Source organism: Apteryx mantelli, chromosome 4 (genome assembly GCF_036417845.1).
Source record: "Apteryx mantelli isolate bAptMan1 chromosome 4, bAptMan1.hap1, whole genome shotgun sequence".
NCBI classification, from domain to species: Eukaryota; Metazoa; Chordata; class Aves; order Apterygiformes; family Apterygidae; genus Apteryx; species Apteryx mantelli.
In genome coordinates this window covers 18,584,759-18,602,514 of record NC_089981.1, presented here as the reverse complement: position 1 = coordinate 18,602,514, position 17,756 = coordinate 18,584,759, and the positions used below count along the sequence as shown (strand labels likewise).

The 17,756-nt window shown below is 40.4% G+C and overlaps 1 protein-coding gene across 4 annotated transcripts in view; it reads left to right on the top strand.

The window, feature by feature from the left end:
• The window catches only part of BUB1B (BUB1 mitotic checkpoint serine/threonine kinase B), a 29,796-nt gene extending 25,420 nt beyond the window's left edge, over positions 1-4,376 (top strand). Inside the window, exon 25 of one of the 4 annotated variants that reach the window (XM_067295826.1) lies at positions 4,204-4,376. In XM_067295826.1, the coding sequence (XP_067151927.1) occupies positions 4,204-4,232 (29 nt within the window). In that variant the 3' untranslated portion in view covers positions 4,233-4,376. The other 3 variants (XM_067295825.1, XM_067295824.1, XM_067295821.1) reach the window with 3 other exon arrangements.
• The last annotated feature ends 13,380 nt before the right edge of the window (positions 4,377-17,756 follow it).

The following is a 17,756-nucleotide window of genomic DNA, read 5'->3' as shown; positions in this document are numbered from 1 at the left end:
AACACTACTGTCAGATGGCTTCAAAAGACTTGATTAGTGTCCACAGTGGAGCGTTTCTGCCTGATTGGGAATTGTTTGTGACTGCTAGAAGCAAAAGGCTCTCATTTGGTGGCAGCTTTCATAACTATGCAAGACTTTCTGGACACTTAAACACAGCTTGAATGTTTCTACTTGAGATATGCACTCATGGATTGTCATAGGAAAACTAGATGAAGTCATGGTGAAAAAGATGCATACTTAAAGCTTTTGCTTCTAAAAGCTAACATGTTTTATTTACTCTCTCGGGGGCTAGAGTTCCTGACTGGATTCAGCATCTGTCAGAAATCTCTTTGAAGGCTAAAACTGCCATATGTGCTAAAGTTTGTTGGTTTTTTTTTTGACAGATATTTATGTTAACCTTTTGTGCATCATATACTTGAAACTGATACAAAGCCTTGTATTCATTTTATTTGAGAGTGAACAGAATTTACAGGATCCAAAACCAAGATGCTATGTACCTTAGTGTAGAGGAACTTAAGTGTAGACGCATGGTTTATTTCTTCACAGCTTCTCTCATGTATGGATGCAAGAGGAGAAGGCAGCATCACTAGTAATAAAACTAAACTGGCTTTAAACTTTTTTTTTTTCTATTTAGTCAAATTCTCTGGTCATGGTAGTTCTCTGTTTAATTTTCCTTTGTCTGTGTGTTTTATACCTTTAAATTCTTCTCCCAATCATAATTCCAGATTTTTTAAGTTGTTACAAGCCACCCTCTCCTTTCCTGTTCTTTCTGCATACTAATCCTAGTGCTTTGACCTGTGCTGCCCTTGCTCTCCCAGGGGCCTAATACTTCTTTATAGTCCCCTCATGAAGACTACACCCTCTTGTAATTCAGAAATTTAGCTAAATGCACTGATAGACACGCTTTAATGTTTCCTAGTGTATACTGCTGATGAAGAAATTCGTCCAGAAATGCCTCAGATACTGCTTTCTATAATACAAGTCATCAGTTAACCATACATTGAGCAAGTAGATGAAATATGATGATTTTTCTCTAGCCAGAGGCTGGAGCAAAGATCACTGGTAGGGCAGCTGGGAGCTATGCACTGTGTTAACTGCTGTCAGCAGTGGCGGAAGGACTTGCATGCGTGTTTGCACTTCTTATTGGTTAAAACGGGTTTCAAACTGTCTTTCCCTGGTATTGAACTTATCTTTTAGATGAAGCCTGGGGGTTCTCACTCATTGTCTTCTTATCTTCAGCCTTTTCAGTTTATATCCTGCAGTATTCTTATGGGTGTTTCTTGCTAATCTACCTGGCTTTCATAGCAAAGTATCTGATCATCCTAAGGACTTTTCTGAAAAAGACACATTTCTAGCCAGCGCAGAAGGACTGTCGCTTCACCTCATTTATAAACCTGAAGTAGGAATGTCCTTATTCAGACTGTTCTCAAAAGCTGCTTCTTTGAATGCACAGATAAGAGCTCTTAGCTGAAGTTTACTAAAGGAAGTTTGCTTCTCAGATCTTTCAAATCTGTAACTGAATCTATTTGCCTTTATAAAGCCTGCTTTAAAGCTGAAAGCCTACATAATTACTCTTTGACCTGGCTTCTGTTTTCTTTCTGAGCAAAAAGCATGCTAGCCGTTCTTCATCTAATAAGACTATGCTGGACCAGCTGCCTAAGAGAATGACTCCTTACTCTGCATGTGTATCCCAGATAACATGAGCACCTCCATCTATCATAAATAGCAAATTATTGAAACTCCTGACTTCCCCAGTGCTGTAAATGAGAAACATTTAGTAATGGCATTTAAGACTTCTATGAGAAACAAAAAAGAAATTAGAAGAACTATGAAAAGAAATTGCAGCAATCTCCCTCTTCTGCTTCTTGTTCCTAACTACTAAGTTAGAATGCTGCAGCTCTTCCACTTGCACCAGGCTCTGCCCTACACTATGAGCTGATAGACCTGCTTTTCCATATCAGTGCAAGCTTTCTCAGACATCCCTGCTGTGTATCTGTGCAATTGTTTGGGAAACAAAACTTTTACACAATCATGATCCATTATATTCCTTTGACTGACTTCCTTTAGTACAGTCTTATTCATATAATAAGCAGTATATAAAATTTGGAATAGCTTCAGTTCCATCATTGTATTTGTCAGTGCTAAATTTTTGGGGATTTCTAGGGCCTGGATGTCAGACATAAGTTTTCCCCTCCCCTCCATTGTTTGCGGTGCCTCTTGTCATCTTAGCCCTCACTAAAGCTTCCTCTGTGAATGTTAGGTCTGTTTTGATCTCCAAGCATCTCGTGGGCAAGACTGGTCTCCTACTTCATGACTGTCCTATTTGGATCTACAGTATCTTGGCCTATGATGCCCATGAGCACGTCTCTTTTACACAACAATTTAAGAAGTGCTTAGGAATGACTTGGCCAAGGCTGGAGGCAGACAGTTTGTTACCTGCAAAACATTGCTTTGTGCCTGCTAATGCTAATTAATAATAGACTTCAGACCTGATTCGAGGGTAGATATGTTTGGCCGTTTTCAATAAGAACTTTTGCACTTGAATACTTTCTTATAGCCTGTCCTAACCGGAAAGTAATACCATTGACATCTGGATAGAAAGGTGCCAAGTTGACTGTTACCTGGGGGAAATGCCATATACTTGAAATCTAACACAGCCGTTCTACTTATGTTGTCTTTAGTTCTACCCTTTTATATCATCTAATCTGAAAAACCCAAACCCTAATTAAAAAAAAAAAAATAATCAAGGCTACCTTGCTTATGTGAATTGCTCTAAAAGTTTTCAGCAGAATATTTCTTTAACTTGTGTTATATCCACCAACTGTACAGGTTGTCTGATGTTTACGAATGTGAATGTCAGTTGAATTGAAGTGCCTAATGAATTTGGCAAATATATGCTTAAGTTTCAGAACCTGGAAGACCTCTTCTGTAAACGTAGGAGGTGAGGGACAGAACTGTAGAAGCAGATGTACTATTTCAATCTCCCAGAAAAACAATAATGCTAAAAAAAAGAACCTTCTAATAAAATCTCCTTCTTTAAAACTGGAAAATGGAATAAATTTCATGTATTTGAAGGGGGGGGGGGGAGAAATCTGCGTGATGCCCAAGAATGTTGCCATTCCTGCATAGTCTGCTTTTCATTTGTATCTAAAGGTTTTTTGCGTGTATGGTATTAATTGGAAATACAGCAAAAATATCCTACTCTTAGGCTATTGTGTCAGTATTTAACTTTCTTCAGTACAACCTGGATGTTAAGTATGATACTGTGCTTGGAATGATGTTACAGTCCGTTTAATGTTTTTCTCTTATCTGGGTAACCTGCAATAGGAAGGCTGAATCTTTGGGGCACACCTTTCTCATTTCTTTGCTTGTCTAAGATGTTTCAATAGCATCACAAGTGTTTGACAAGAAAAGTCAGGGGAATGGAACTGTTTTGTAATGTTGGAGACTGCTGGAAAGCACATGTAGATCTTCTCAGGCTTGAGAATCTTGATTTTTCCTTCTCTCTCTCTCTCCCTGGCCCTCCCTGATCCGTATGTCAGCAGCAATACTCAGAACTTCAGATCTGTCCCTGTCTGGCCAGAAAAAGTGGGAAGAGAACAGGAGACAACCCTACCCCTACTTCTTTCTTGTTCTTCATGAGGCTTGTGCTACAGCCAAGGTTCTGCGCAGGCTACGGTGAAGGACAAGGGTACAGCAGGTCAGAGCTTGGAATTTATTCAGAAGTTCTAGGATGCCCTGGAACGTGCACTTCACAGACTAGCCCTGCGTGCAGCAACCAGCCCCCCAAAATAGATAACTCTCACCTGGAACTATGGAATACTTGGAATGCCTGTCTGCTGATAGACTACTGGAGTTATTTTTGTATGTATTACTCCTGTCTCTCCAGTATTGAGCTCTCTTCCTCATCTGCCAGACTTGCTTATTGGTCTCTATATCTCCTTTTCCAAGTGTAGGAAATTCTACATCATAGTCCTAGCCTGGTGGTTTTTCAGCAGTTCAAGAGATTCTTAGGGGGGGGGTTGTTTGTTTTCCTACAAAATGATCATCATTATTTTAAAATTTCTGGAAGGACTAGTTCACATCTGTCCTCTCATTCAGGAGCCTCTATGTCCTGAAGCCTTATTGTAATTCCTATGGTCTTTAAGAAATCCTCTCTGAACTCTTTTTCTAAATACAGTCTCTTTGTTATTCTGCCCCTAGCAGGTGTTGTTTCAGCCAAGAGTGTTTAATTGGATCCAACAATGAATGGTATCCTCTTCTATATTGTCTTCCACTGGGATAAGTCACTGTAATTCTTAAAAATGTAGTAGCAACTAGGAGTCCTGGGCTATTCTACTGTCAAGCTGCTCATGGTTAAGAAAAGAGAGATCCATATGGACAAAGACTTGAAGAAAGGATAGGTTTTTACCTAACTTGTTCTTTGAAACAATTTGTTGGTATTCCTATGACTCCCCCTTTCCTCTCTTCCTATAGCTTATCTGCTTTGATTCAGAAATAGCAAGAATTATAATAATGTTCTCTACTGTGTTAAATTAAGTGGAAAGGGAGGGGGGGATCCAGAATTAAAGGCAGAATGTCATTGAGCTTATTTTATTTTTATATGTATTTTTTTTCTTGTTTATAGCCTCTGTTATGGATTCATATAATTTCAGAACTGTTTAAAAAATAACAAAAATTCGGCAACACATAAAGGTAACTTGGTGGGATTACACCAGTAGCCTTAAATTTACATGGGACAATAGTATGGGACAAAGCAAAACTGTTTATGACTCATCAGGCTTTCTTTCTGCAAAACATTTAAGAATTTGCCAAACTTTGGACATATGTAGGATCCAAATGTTGAGGGCTACATCTAGCCTGCACAGCAGTATTGATCCCCTGGTATGCCAGACTAGCAGAGCTCCTCTCCCATGTGACGGGCATAAAGAGTGGACACTAAAATCTTATCTCTGCATTTAGGACATGGCCGGAGTGTGCTCCCAGTAGGCTGGTCCCGCAGGTTGGACACAGGAATTCTTATTTTTATGGCTCTCCAAAGAGCAAGTTTCCTCTTGTTCCCAGAAAGTAGCATTCTGGATACTGTGAACACTGATGCGATTTGAATCTGAATGTTTGGAAGGTTTTGAACTATTTCAGTATGTTGAATTATTCCAGTGCCTAGTATCTTTGTATTAATTTGAAATTTGACTTCCATTATTTTCTACCTATTGGATGTATCACTTTCACCACATTGTAATAGTCTAACATAAGAAACTAAGCAGGCTGTTCATCATCCTCACTGATGTTTTGCTGTTTGAGTTGAGAAGAGACGGTAAAATCATGATAAAATTTTTAAAAAAGACTGTAGCGAGCCAGTGGTCCTATCTCTGGTCTAAAATTGAAAGAATTATTGAACCAAAAAAATCCAAATTATTTTTTATGAAGGACACTGTCAATTTACATTTCATGTGTCATTCAGTTTGGCTACTGAAAGTAGACTGGTCTTCCAAATTGTGGATTCTGTGCATTAATTAATTCTGCGTGGTTCATGACACCATCAGGGAACACTTTTTCATTTCAAGGAAGTCTTTTCATTGGAATTAAAACTTGATATGCTAATGACACCATATTCATAGTAGACTTTTTTTACTCCATAACCTACCATGAGTTAGATCCTTTTTATTTTTTTTAGTTTATAAAATGTATGGATATTTTTGAAAGTAGACAAATTGTCTCCTACATGTGCATCAGCAAACAATTCTAAATCTTTCCTCTGTGCTGCTGCTGATTTCCCAAATAATTAATATTCCAAAATAGCTTTGGGCTAAACTGTAACTTCTGAGGAGCTGCACTTCGTGCTTTGCACTAGTAAATTTCCCAGTGATGTTTAGGTGTACAAAAGCTCAGTGTTCGTATTCTAAGTGAGTTATTTGGCTGTGGTCTTGAGAATTGGTGGTTAGAGCCTGTCATTTAGCCCAGGGCTATGGGCACTGCAGTTACACTAATGTGCATGCGCTCAGAAAGATTGCCCTTAAAGATTGCTGAAGGAAGACTGAAGCTCCTTTAACTGTTTCATTCTCTTGGTTCATATTACTTTACAGTCATTTCTCCTCTCTGCTGAATTCATCTAGCAGAATGCCATGTTTTAGAAAACTGAGAAATAAGGAGGTTTCATTTCCCTTAATTCTTTATCTGGTAAAATATTTTAAATTATTAAACCAGAATGTAACACTGAGGTCATTCAGTAGGCTCTGGGAAGAACCTGGTTCCTTCTGTTGGCTCTATAAATACTTGATCCTTACTCTCTTTTTGTTATAAGTCCTATCCAAAGCTTTTGAATTATTGATCCCATGGCTCCCAATTGATAAGGAAGCGTGATTTGCAAAGCAGGATCAGCAGCTAAGTGACAGAATGCTTACAAAAGGCAAATGTTAGTCTTCGGTTTAGTTTCTGCGCTGACCTTCTGTTTGCTTTGCCAGCGCTTTTAATTCTCTAGGCGCACACTTCTCTAGTATCTCTTGAATTATATAGTTCCTTTCTTGAAGCTGGAGTAGTAATGTATTTTGATGTAGCATAATACTCTAAATAATCATTCGCTCAGGAATCGTTTTGTAGGCAAGGAAGTGCTGGAGAACTGCAAAATTCAGTGGTGGCTGCAGATGGCTTTTTGATGCATTTCCTAGATGACCTGTCAAAATAGATCCAGTAAAGGCATTCTAGACCATTCTGCCACCCCATTAGATCTGTATCTGCTCCATAAAGAGCCAAACTGGATTAGTTCTTTACCTGTATTATGAAGTGACCTGGCTACAACTTATCCTTTTATTAGTATCTGCCTGTGGTTTCATCTGCTGCTATCCTGCTAAAAAAGATAAGTATGCTGGGGGGTTAAATCCAAGATCTTTTAAACTGTAAGTACGCAGTTGTTGTAGTGGCACCTTATCTGCCCCTGCTTTGTTTGCAGGGGAGCCATAAAAGACTTTTCTCTATGTAGCTTTAGTGAAGCATGCCACGTTCTTCCTTATATCTTGGAAACTATTGCTTAGATCCTGTGCAACTGAAAGCAGCAATTTTTATATCAGGATGTAAAACACATGTCAGCTGAAAGCAGTCTTGCTTAGCCTGAAACAGAAAACATTACTGACGACTGGTGCGGGCAGCTGTAAAGATAGGCTCTCATTTGTTTAACATATGGGAAAAGTGTAATAGGAATATTCCACTTTATGGGATTTAAAAAAATTATTATTCCCCCTCATCTCCTGGGAAAGTGTATTTTTTTTCACCTGCTGCGCTAGATAACCATGGAAAATTCTGTATGATCCTATTCTTAGCTCCTTCAGTTAGATAAGTGCCACACAATTGAATATTGGAGCTACCTTCCTCACTCCTGGCTTAGGAGCATTCATTTCAGCTACGCATGTGCTCCGTGCACCAAGATCAAAATGTTTTCTACTTCTTATCCACTAAACTGATGAGGTTTTTATGAAAGGGAGCTGTACACCTAAGTACTACTAGATTGTGAGCAAAATTCCCTTCATAACTTTCTCTATTACAAGTCAAACAGCTTAAGTTTCTGTGATCTTTCACAATACGGCATATTCTTCGCTCCTGTGAACATTCCTGTGTCTTTCTGGCTGATCTTTCCTGACGTATCAATATCCTTCCCAGAAATGGATGTGTAGCAATATGGGTGGAGGGGAAAGGGCAAGGGGGGCTGCCACGTGATCAGGAACACACGTTGCGTTGGATGAGGCTCATGGAGGAGAGTTACAGTTCTCCTCACTTCCCTAGTAAATTCACACCGGTACCCCTCAAGTGGGAGAGGGCAAATTTGGAAATGGTGTTCCAGTAGTCAGCCTTGTTATAAAGGAGAGGTAAAAACAAAACAAAACAAAAAAACTTCATGCTTGTCCAGACTCTTCTTGCTATTTCATTAGTTAAAAGTCAAGCTGTTGGATCTGTGGATGCTTTGAGAAAGCCCTGTTAATGTTTCTAGCATTTGTAGTTTTGTTAAACTTCTATTCCTAAGACAAACAGCGTTCCAGACTGAAGACCTACCTTCCACTGTCAGCATTTCTCCTGGCTTTGCATGTGATACTGGACAAACCACTTAAGCGATGCATTTTTCCTGTTTCAAAAAACTGCTATTATACTTTTATGTGTATCTTCATATATAGATGTGTTTGTGTTTTTTATAAATGTATCTCACTTCTGTGGAGGAGAAGTAGTTCATAAAAACAAAGTAACAGATGCTTTGATGCGTTTAGTTGCTGGTTTCCTAACCTCCATTTGGACTAGTAATTGCTATTGCTCCCATCCCTGAAGTACTTCTGAATGGTTAAAAGGTACAACGTAACCAGTAACATTGCACCAGAATATGGTTTGGTTTTGGTGTTACTTCATATCCAGAGATTAAAATTGGGGAACCATTGCTCTGACTGATGCTGTTGTTTGTTTAAACTGGAGTGTAATTGTTCTACTTGCAGTTGACTTCCAACTAAAACTAAGCTATTTTATTTGAGTGGATAGAATTCAAATCTGAATTTAGGACCTTGAACTATATCTTGGTGAAATAATTCTGCTTAGCATTCAGCTTTTTGCAACATCGTTGTTGTTGCAGATTTCAGTTTGATGCATGGCTGCATGTTTGTTTTGGGTGCTGTGCATGTAAATAATACTATTTTGACATCTATCATAGCTTTTCTGTCACATTCTTAAACCACCGTTTCTTCCTCCAATTTATTCTAAATGCATGCTAAAATGATTTTCGTTCATGTCTAAATTAATTGTCTTCCCTTGTTCTGTCTCTTCTGTGCTTTGCAATTTTTATATGCATTAAATGCTTTATTATATAAAGGTTGCATTAATATACAATAGCTTCCCACATGGTCAGGGCAAAAACAAGTCACAGCTATTATCCAAAGTGCTTAAAAGCAATATGAAGCTTTTACATAAAAGAGGATATCTGTCTATCTAGTTGTCACGTGCTATTGACCTTCCTTTCAGAAGTGGCTGAATTTCAGTAATGCTGCATGTATTTTTCAGGCTAGAAGTTACTATACAAATATGAAATGTTATATGACCTCAAAAATAGCTATGAGCCGGAAAGCTAAATCCAGCTCTAATGAATGAAGTCCAAAAGCTGACAGCATTCAGCAATTTCAAGGGCTCAGAATATTTTCTAACAAGAAAATTCATTTCTTAGACTTGTTGACAGGAACATCAAGAATGGAACTGCTGCCTTTGCCTCCACCCACCCCAGCAAAGAGAGGGGGGAGAAAAGCAGCTCTTTATAAATAGCTCTGTTCCTGTCGTATTTGTAAATTCAGTGCTTTTTGTGTCAATGACATCACCCTGTTCTCCATGGCAACTCCCTACGATGTCAAAATTGCAGGGCACCATCAGAGGAACTTAAAACAGCAAATGAGCAGGTTGATTCAGGATGATTTAATTGAGAAATAAAACCGTGCAGGGGGCGGCAGGAGGGGGTGGGAAACATGAGCAAATGGGCTACTGTCAGCTCTGTTCCTCTGGAAAACTTGCATCTGCGAAGATTGTCTCCTAAAACTCTGCCCCATCTCTCCTTTTTATAACTGCTTGTCAGGAGGAGGAGGTGGGTGGAAGGCAGGCAGGCAGGCAGGCATCTTATTCTCCATCTCCGGTGTGTCTGGAAAGAAGCACTACAGGTGACTAAGCAGGAGGAGCATGACTGACTCACTCCGGAGTTATTTTCTCTCTTCCCTTCTCTCCCCCCTCCCATCTTTTCTGTTTGCTAGCTTTTGCCCAACAGCTTGCCTTTTCCCCCAGGCCCTGACGAGAAAGAATTAGCAGCAGGCTTTCTTGTTGCCTAATGTTCACAAAAATGTGCTTGTGGTTATCCAGGTGAGGAAATAAAATGCATCTCTAATAGCAAGAAAAATGAATTGTCTCTTGGCTATAGTGTCCTTATCTAAAAGAAAAAAGCTTTTCGTTTGTGAACGTTGTCCAGGAAATACTGAAGTAACTGACATGCCAGAAAAATGTAAATAACTGGCTTCTTTATTGGGGTACCTGTGGAAAACATCTAATTGCCTCGCTGACAGTCCTGCTGGTTTTGACTTGATTTCTGAACTAGCTTCCCCTCAGTGCAGCTATCTCGCTTGCTGCCTCGATTACAGAATTGGATTTTGCTGAGTTCAATTTGGGACTAAAGTAGCAGGAACATAATGGTTCCTTCGTAGACTTTCAGCCAGTGTAAACTGTCACTGCTCCAATCAGCTTAATAAACCTACCCTAATTTACATCCCTATATTGTCTAAGGCCTTTGAACAGCGTACCTTCCTTCTTCTGCAGCGCACCGTGAGATCTGTTGCTGAAATTTAGCCTGTAGAAGCGTCAACTTGATGTTACATTTCACATATTAGAAATTGCCTGACATGGATGCAGACCAGTGATGCAAGATCAGCACAAGTGCCCCAGAGCTCTTATATCCAGAGAAGGACATGGGAATGCTTATCAGATTGATAAGTAACCCTTCGGTTTGCCTGAGCAAAGCAATGACACCATATTTGGCAGCCTTGGTCTGCACTTTATTTTTCTGTAGGGCACAGGAGCCTGTAACTACAGAATCTCAGAGTGTGAGGCTGTGTTATGTCTGTTAACTCCCTCTCCACCCTAGAGTGAAGCATATATCAGCCATCCTGTCATTTCAAGGCTTAGTGGAGGCGAAATGCATGTATAGTCTTTACACACTAGAATCTTGACTGAAATCTTGCCCTTGTCTTTTGTGCAAAACGTCACTCAACGCACAATCCCATCCTCTTTGCTTAGCTCACGGCATCAGCCCACAATAAGAAAAGGTCCCAGAAAACACTGATTCAGAGCATCACAGATCTTGATAATAGTATGCATCTACGGTGAGATCTGATCAGTTTTAGCTGCAAGGTTTTGAAGGAATTTATCACTGTGGTCTCTTCTGTCCTCCGCTTGCGAGGCTACTTTACCTTCAGTGTGTTCTTCTAATACCTCTGCTGACTGCCAGAAAGAGGGGGCGTCTGGCACTCGCATATACTCCTCCACAGCAGCTGGCATTTGGGTAATGCTGGTGAGTAAGCAGCTGCGAGCATGATGTGTTTGCGGGTGTGTGAGCAACTGAACCAGGATCTTTCTGAAGAGACTTTAAGATAAAATTGCTGAGAATTTTTGCCTGAAGCAAGGGATGTTTCCCGTGTTTAAGACAAGCAGCAACCTGCAGTCAGAAGGAAGAAGGGACTGAATTCACTGCAGGAGTGTTTCTCAGAGATCTTTTTTTTTCAAGGTAAGACTCCTATCCGGGGAGGTAGAAGGGGCAACAGCGTCCAGCATTCTGAACACTAGGTGTGAGATGACTTTTAAAATTTTCTTACCTTCCCAAGCTCTAGAAATGAGATATATCTTTGATGTCTCTGGCACTCCCGTTTTAGGCTGGAAATTTAAATCGGCCAATGAGAATTTATCTTCTGAGGTCTGAAGCCACAAAAAAGAGGAGGAGGGGGGAGGAAAGGCTTTTAACAACTGTCTTTAGCTTGCTCTTATACTAGTGGTGAATAAATGCCATTGACTGTGCTCCTAAATTCATGTACTTAAATACTAGAGTGATGGGTGTTGTAGAAACAACATATGAAAATGAAATTTGGTCAATAGACGTGAGCTTATGGTTTAATAATTTTGTTTAGTGCCTTTAAACATTGATAAAGTATTTGTTGCTCTATAGGAGGTAAAATAAAGACAGTTCCTGCCTTGGGAACTTGATCTAGAAAGTTTTTAAACAGGCTTGGTTTGAAGAAGTACTATTGAAACAAGAGCAGAGAGAGTGTCTATCTGAATTACACCTGAACAACCAGTTTACCACTGTTGAAAACTGCTTGTGGAGAGGCCAGAAAACAGCAGAGAACTCCTTGTTGCAGCTTCAGGCAACTTGTTTGAAAAGCCATATTTAAAGTAGGAAAAAAATATCTTGAATGTATAGGGATGACTTTGGAAAAAAAATGATGAGTAACATGTAAAAAATCTTTACCATCAGTGTCCCCTTTTCCCCATTATAACCCAAAACCTGAAAGCCCTCATAGTTGGGAACCCTCCAGACTGAGAATTGTATGCTTAGGTTGTGGTGGATGAATTATAGTCCTTGATTAAAATACAGCAGCGCATGAATCCTGTAAGGGTGCTGGAGCCATTAAGGAAGGCACTTGCTGTGCCTGGAAGTGCAGACAAGAGCGTAGGCGTGAGTCTACACTTTCTCTTTACACACTAATTGCCTTAATACTTGTATGTGTTCCATTTTGCTCTCGGACAAGGAGTGAAGTATGCTCATAAAAAGCAAAACACCTTGTGCTTACGGAAGTAAATATAGTTAGTAAACTTCTGCACCTAGAGCTGAGAAGGAGTAAAGCCTTGTCAAATCTGTGAGAAGTAAAATCAGAGCGATCTCCGATTAGTTGCCTCCCCTTTCCTAGGCTGGGCATAGTGAAGAAAGGAGCCCTGCCCAGAGGGAAAGTTGTTCTCTGGGCGGGTTTGCGGAGTAGTTAGGTGAGATTGCCTGGGGAAGGGTACTTGTGCCCAATATTGAGGCAGGGAATGATGGGCCAAGAGGGTGCTTAGTGCCAGGAATCGTTGCATAACTTGATGCTGTCTCTGCAGCTGGCTTTGCCAGACGCTGGAGCAGTTAATGCTGTTGGATGCTGTTGCTGCGGTTTGATTCCACTTGGTGGAAATCGTTGAGATGAGGAAATTCCTGCCAACTTCACAGGCAGGAGGAGTCTGTTCTTCCTCTGACACTGGGAAAGCATGAATGAATAACTCCTAAAACATTAATCTAGGGTGGTTTCAGTAAGAATCCTGTGTACTTGAAGTCCAGAATACATGGTGATCTGATTCACTATCCACGGAGGGCAAAGCCTTTGAAGAGATGTTTATCCAGCGTGTGGACATACCCTACTCCAAACTCCCAAAGTAAACCTATCCTGAGTGGATAGACATGGCAGTTGCAAGCCGATAGTTGGAGGATAAGGCAGCAAAGGCAACTGCAGGCAATGGACATGCAAGGGAGGCTACGAAGGAGCAAGGAAACCAGAAGGGGATGGTAGTAGCAGCATGCTGCAGGCTGATGCACAGAACAGAGCAGCGGATAGTGTGGCACTGGGGGTATAGAAAGCACTGCTTTTTTGGCAGTGTCACTTGACACCAATTTAAAGCCACTGAAATTCTGCACAGCCAGTGCTGGGCACCGTATTATCTTTTGTGTGATAGTCTTTGGTAAAATCTCATATTCCTTTTTGCTGATGGGATTTGGGAGGAGAGGGGGCTTTTTGCAGTTCCTGAGAGAACCGGAACAAATAGAAGGCACCAAACAATATCGCTAGAGAATACAAAGTACAGGAAACTAGATAAAGGTGATCTTAATTGAGGAGGAGGATTGGTATTTAATTAAAACTACTGCTAAAGCCCAGGCATTTAGTGGTAAAATAAATAATAGCAGGACATGAGTAATCCCTCTCAGGGGAATGTCGGAGACAAAATTACGCTAATGTAATAAAAGGGGTGTGTGTGCAATTGCTCAGAGGAATAGTAACAGGATAGAGAGATTTTTCACTGTTAAGTTCAAATGTAGATTGAGTCAAAAGGGACTGAAACCTGTTAAAGCGCACGCTCCCTAGGGCTCTCGGACCATTTCCTAAGGCACAGTTATCTGAATTACTGAACCCACTGCTGCCGCTGATGTCTGTTTTACCAATCTCAGCAGAGAGGCGGGAGATGGAGCTCCTCCTTTGCTTTCACAAACGAAGGCAAGTTAAGTGTGTGCCGTGGAGAAGTTCTGCACTCCCGCTGCTCAGTCAGCATGTGTTCAGTGGGTTAAAAATAAGTATTTCAGGCCCAGACCTAGGTTAACTGAGCCACATGTCATGCATCTGGAGGCAAGAAAGGGCATTAAACCACCTTTTGTGTCCTTATTTTCTGCTCTCCCTGCCCCCAGCCATCAGTTCTTATCCTGAACACCTCTCAGAGCTCTGTCTCCCTTCCTCAAGCTGTGGTTCCCATTTTGGCAAGGCAGCTAAACAGCATAAATTCATTAACTATTCTCAATTGTGTAATATATAGTGATATAACATTTTTTTTTTCCCCATAGCTGATTTGCATAATACTGCATTTCAGTTGTTGTTACTCGTTTCGTTTCATCCTTTTCATTTCTATGATGCCCATCTGTTTACCAGACAAGGGAGGCAGAACACGTTATTAAACAAAAGCCAAAAAGAAAATCCCAGAATACAGAAGTTAAAAAGAACGACTAAACACACAAATGAGTGTAAGCAGGGTATTTAACGAAACATAGGTATTGGGACATGGTAATGAGAACTGCTGCTGCCCAGAGCAGGAGAATGAGAGAAGATCCTGGATGCTTGGAGACCAGAAAAGCGGTTAATAGTAGCTTCTTCTTTTCTCTTTTGCCCTTTCCTTCCCCCCCTCACCGCTGCCCAAGAAAGCCCCTGAACCCTGTGTTTTAACTGACTGAACAGCTTTCTATTTTACAGAGACTGCCCCATTCTGCTGTAGACATCTATTGGTCACATAGTTTCCAAAGGCTAAAACTCTAACAGGAATTTGTGTTTCTCTGGACTTGCTAAAAATCTAGCAATAAGCAGTGATGCTGAAACCAAAGATCACTTTGGAAGCAGTTCAGTGATGTGGGATTTTTCCTGCAGGTTGCAAAGGGGGAGGGGAAAGGCCCCATGAATCTTGGAGATGCTCAGTTTGCTATTTGCGACAGCAGTGTCTTACGGGAAACAACCACAGCCCAAAAAACTAAGTTTGATCAAAGGAAAGAGTAAGGAGATAGTGGTTTTATGGCAGATAGAGAAGGTGACCTGTAGTCTGCTCAGAGCAGTACAGCCCTGAGCAATGTCAGTACTAGTGAAGACCCCACTGAGGCTCTGGAGTCAGCATCCATTGGCCAGGGACAGGTATCCTGCTGATATGGAGATGCTTAATACACCATTGTATAAAAAGGCATTTTCTTTCTTAAAATGGGACGTACTCTTTCAAACTAGAAAGCAAACATTTCAGCAGAGACAGGTGTCTCTACAAGCTGATAATGTCAATTTGATGTCTCTGAACTCAATTGTTTTTTCCCCTGAGAATTTGGTTAAATTGGCCTGTCTGTAGTGTCTGTGTTGTCTTGCTGATGGCCTCCTAGTTTTCCAAATTTCCTCCCTGTATGCCCAGCGCCTTGTAAACTACCATATTTTTTTCCACTCCTCTGTTGCCTTTCTCATTGAGAGAAAACAGATCTCACTTACTGTTCTGAGTTTGATCCTATTATTGTGCCCAAAAACCAGTACAAAATAGGCTGCTGAGCCTTGTTTGTGTTGGTAAGAAAAAGTATGGATCAGGCCACTGTCTGCCCTGTTGTGTTGCAGGTATGGTTTTCTCTCACCTGTGTCAGCCTGAGTCTTCTTTCAAGGCTGTGATTTTCAAGGCATAGCAGAAGCTGAGGGTCTTTTTCAGCAGAGCTGAAGAGCTGCATTTACATGGGGAGGAACAGAAGTAATAGACTTTTCTTAATCTGGACCGGAAACAGAGGGGTTAATGTTTGTAGTGGCCAGAAGGCACTACACAGCTTAAAATAACCAAGATCGGGACAATTTGCCTTTAAAAATCATCTGGGCCCTGATTCAGTGCTCGTTAAAATTCGTAGTAGCCTTATGATTGGCTTCTGGAAGAATTAAGTGGGGTGTTATACTTCATGATGAGTACTTTGGCCCTTGTCCAAGAAAGTACATAAATGCGTGCAACGATGTTAGAAATTGGCTTCTTTCTTGTCGTCTCCAGCTTGGAATAAGAATTCTTCTAGCATTTGCGGAAGTCGATTAAAGAAAATAAAATTCTGATTTCAATGGTCTTTGGATTGGATCTGAGGAACAGATGTCACAGCTGACTCTAGAAAGAAGTATCTCTTGGCAAGTCATCTTTGAACTGTTCATGCTACAGTAAGCAGTCCGGTTTGGGAGCACACATAATTAATTTGCACAAATCAGGGCTCTTGAGTGTGTGATGAAAGGTATGGAAAATCAGACTGCAAACTTAGATGCTGTTATGGAATATTTGGGCCATAAAGTAACAGATGCATGCTCTGTATATTTTATTAGAAATCTGAATGTATAATGTAATGTTACAAGTAGTTTAGATCTTGTATCACCTGAGCAACCATAGGGTTATGTTAGTAGACAAGACACTCCCGTTTGTGACTGCTACTGATGAAACTTCTTAATTTCTAATCCTTTTTTTGTAAAATACACACCGCTGGGCTTTAGCAGAAAATACTAATTCTGCTGCTTGCTTCCAAATCACAAACTTGCAAAGCTCTTTGGACTTTTGTGTTCTCTTTCAAGCTCTAAACATGCTCTCCCTAAGCTTCTGCAAAATAGCAGCCCGAGTGAAGTAAAGCTGAGCCAGTAACTTATTTAAAGAACATTGCCATTTATTTCTGTGTCGTTTAAAGGCATGTTTTCAAAATAGTCTCTTGGAACTAAGGGTCGTTTGCCACTTGCTTACCTAAATGGTCTGACTACTTGTAATTTGTGGTCTGTGATCACCTCCATAACGTGTTGTGGCTGTTCTTGGACTGAGATTGCTATTTATTGAAAGAAGGAAATGAAAGAATTTTCCAGATAACTACCCAAATATTTCTACAAGGAATCTTTACTTGAGTGCTCGGGTACAACTGTTAGTCCAGCTTTGAATTTTCCATGATAGTTCTGCAGAACAAAACAAGAAAAGGCTTGTTATGAACCTTAGCGAGCATTTGTTTTTTAAAGGTCACAAGCAGAACCAAACTAAGCTGATGCTTTTTTATTTGAATGCACTGCTCTAAATTTATTTATAGAATTTGTTCGGTGCCTCAGAGAGCACATGCGCAGGAAATGTATTTTTTGAATTAGTAGCTTGATAAATGATGGGTAAGTAGGGGGCTAACAGGTATTTTTCACTTTTTACGATGCCATCTTCAGAACCTCTTGGTCAGCAAAAGGCGAGACATAGCACTTGATTTATAGCTTACATGGCTATGTCTGATGTTGCTCCTTGCTTTAATTTCTTTAATTATTATTGTTATTATCATGAATCTGGGTATATCCTTCAATCATATATATATGTGTGTGTGTGTGTATACATACACACATATATGTATGTACACACACACACACCAGTGATTAATTTCTGGTATTATCCTGAAGATGATTCTGCTTCAGTTCCTCCACTCTGGTTTCACTCCTTCCACTAGCCAGGAGGGTCTAGACTTGTTCCAAAGGAAGGACATTCGTTAGGACCGCAGCCAGCAGGTCCATGCAGTAGAGTAGGCTGTGTGAGTGTGTTCTACTCGGGCTCCATTAGTAATGAAGCATGGTTTTGGTACAAAAATATTCTTACAATGCTAGATACAGGCAGCATGTTTGAATCCTTTGTAACCTCTATTATCTGGCTGCGTGCACATTTTAGTTTCTTGTTGTGGGATCAGACAATAACTAGCAGGATTACTAGTGGGAAAGACCAAGAATCACATTTAGGGGAGGCAGCAAGTGGCAACTTTTTCCGAATTGAAGTTCTGTTGTAGCAGTTACTACACAAGACGAGGATGTCACAGCTCGCATTTCTATACACTATATAAACAAATCTGTAAGTGGTGGTTACAAATGATTAATCCTTCGCAAACCATCCTGTGGACTCCAGTGCATTCACAGCTCATGGGGATAAGGCAGATTAAG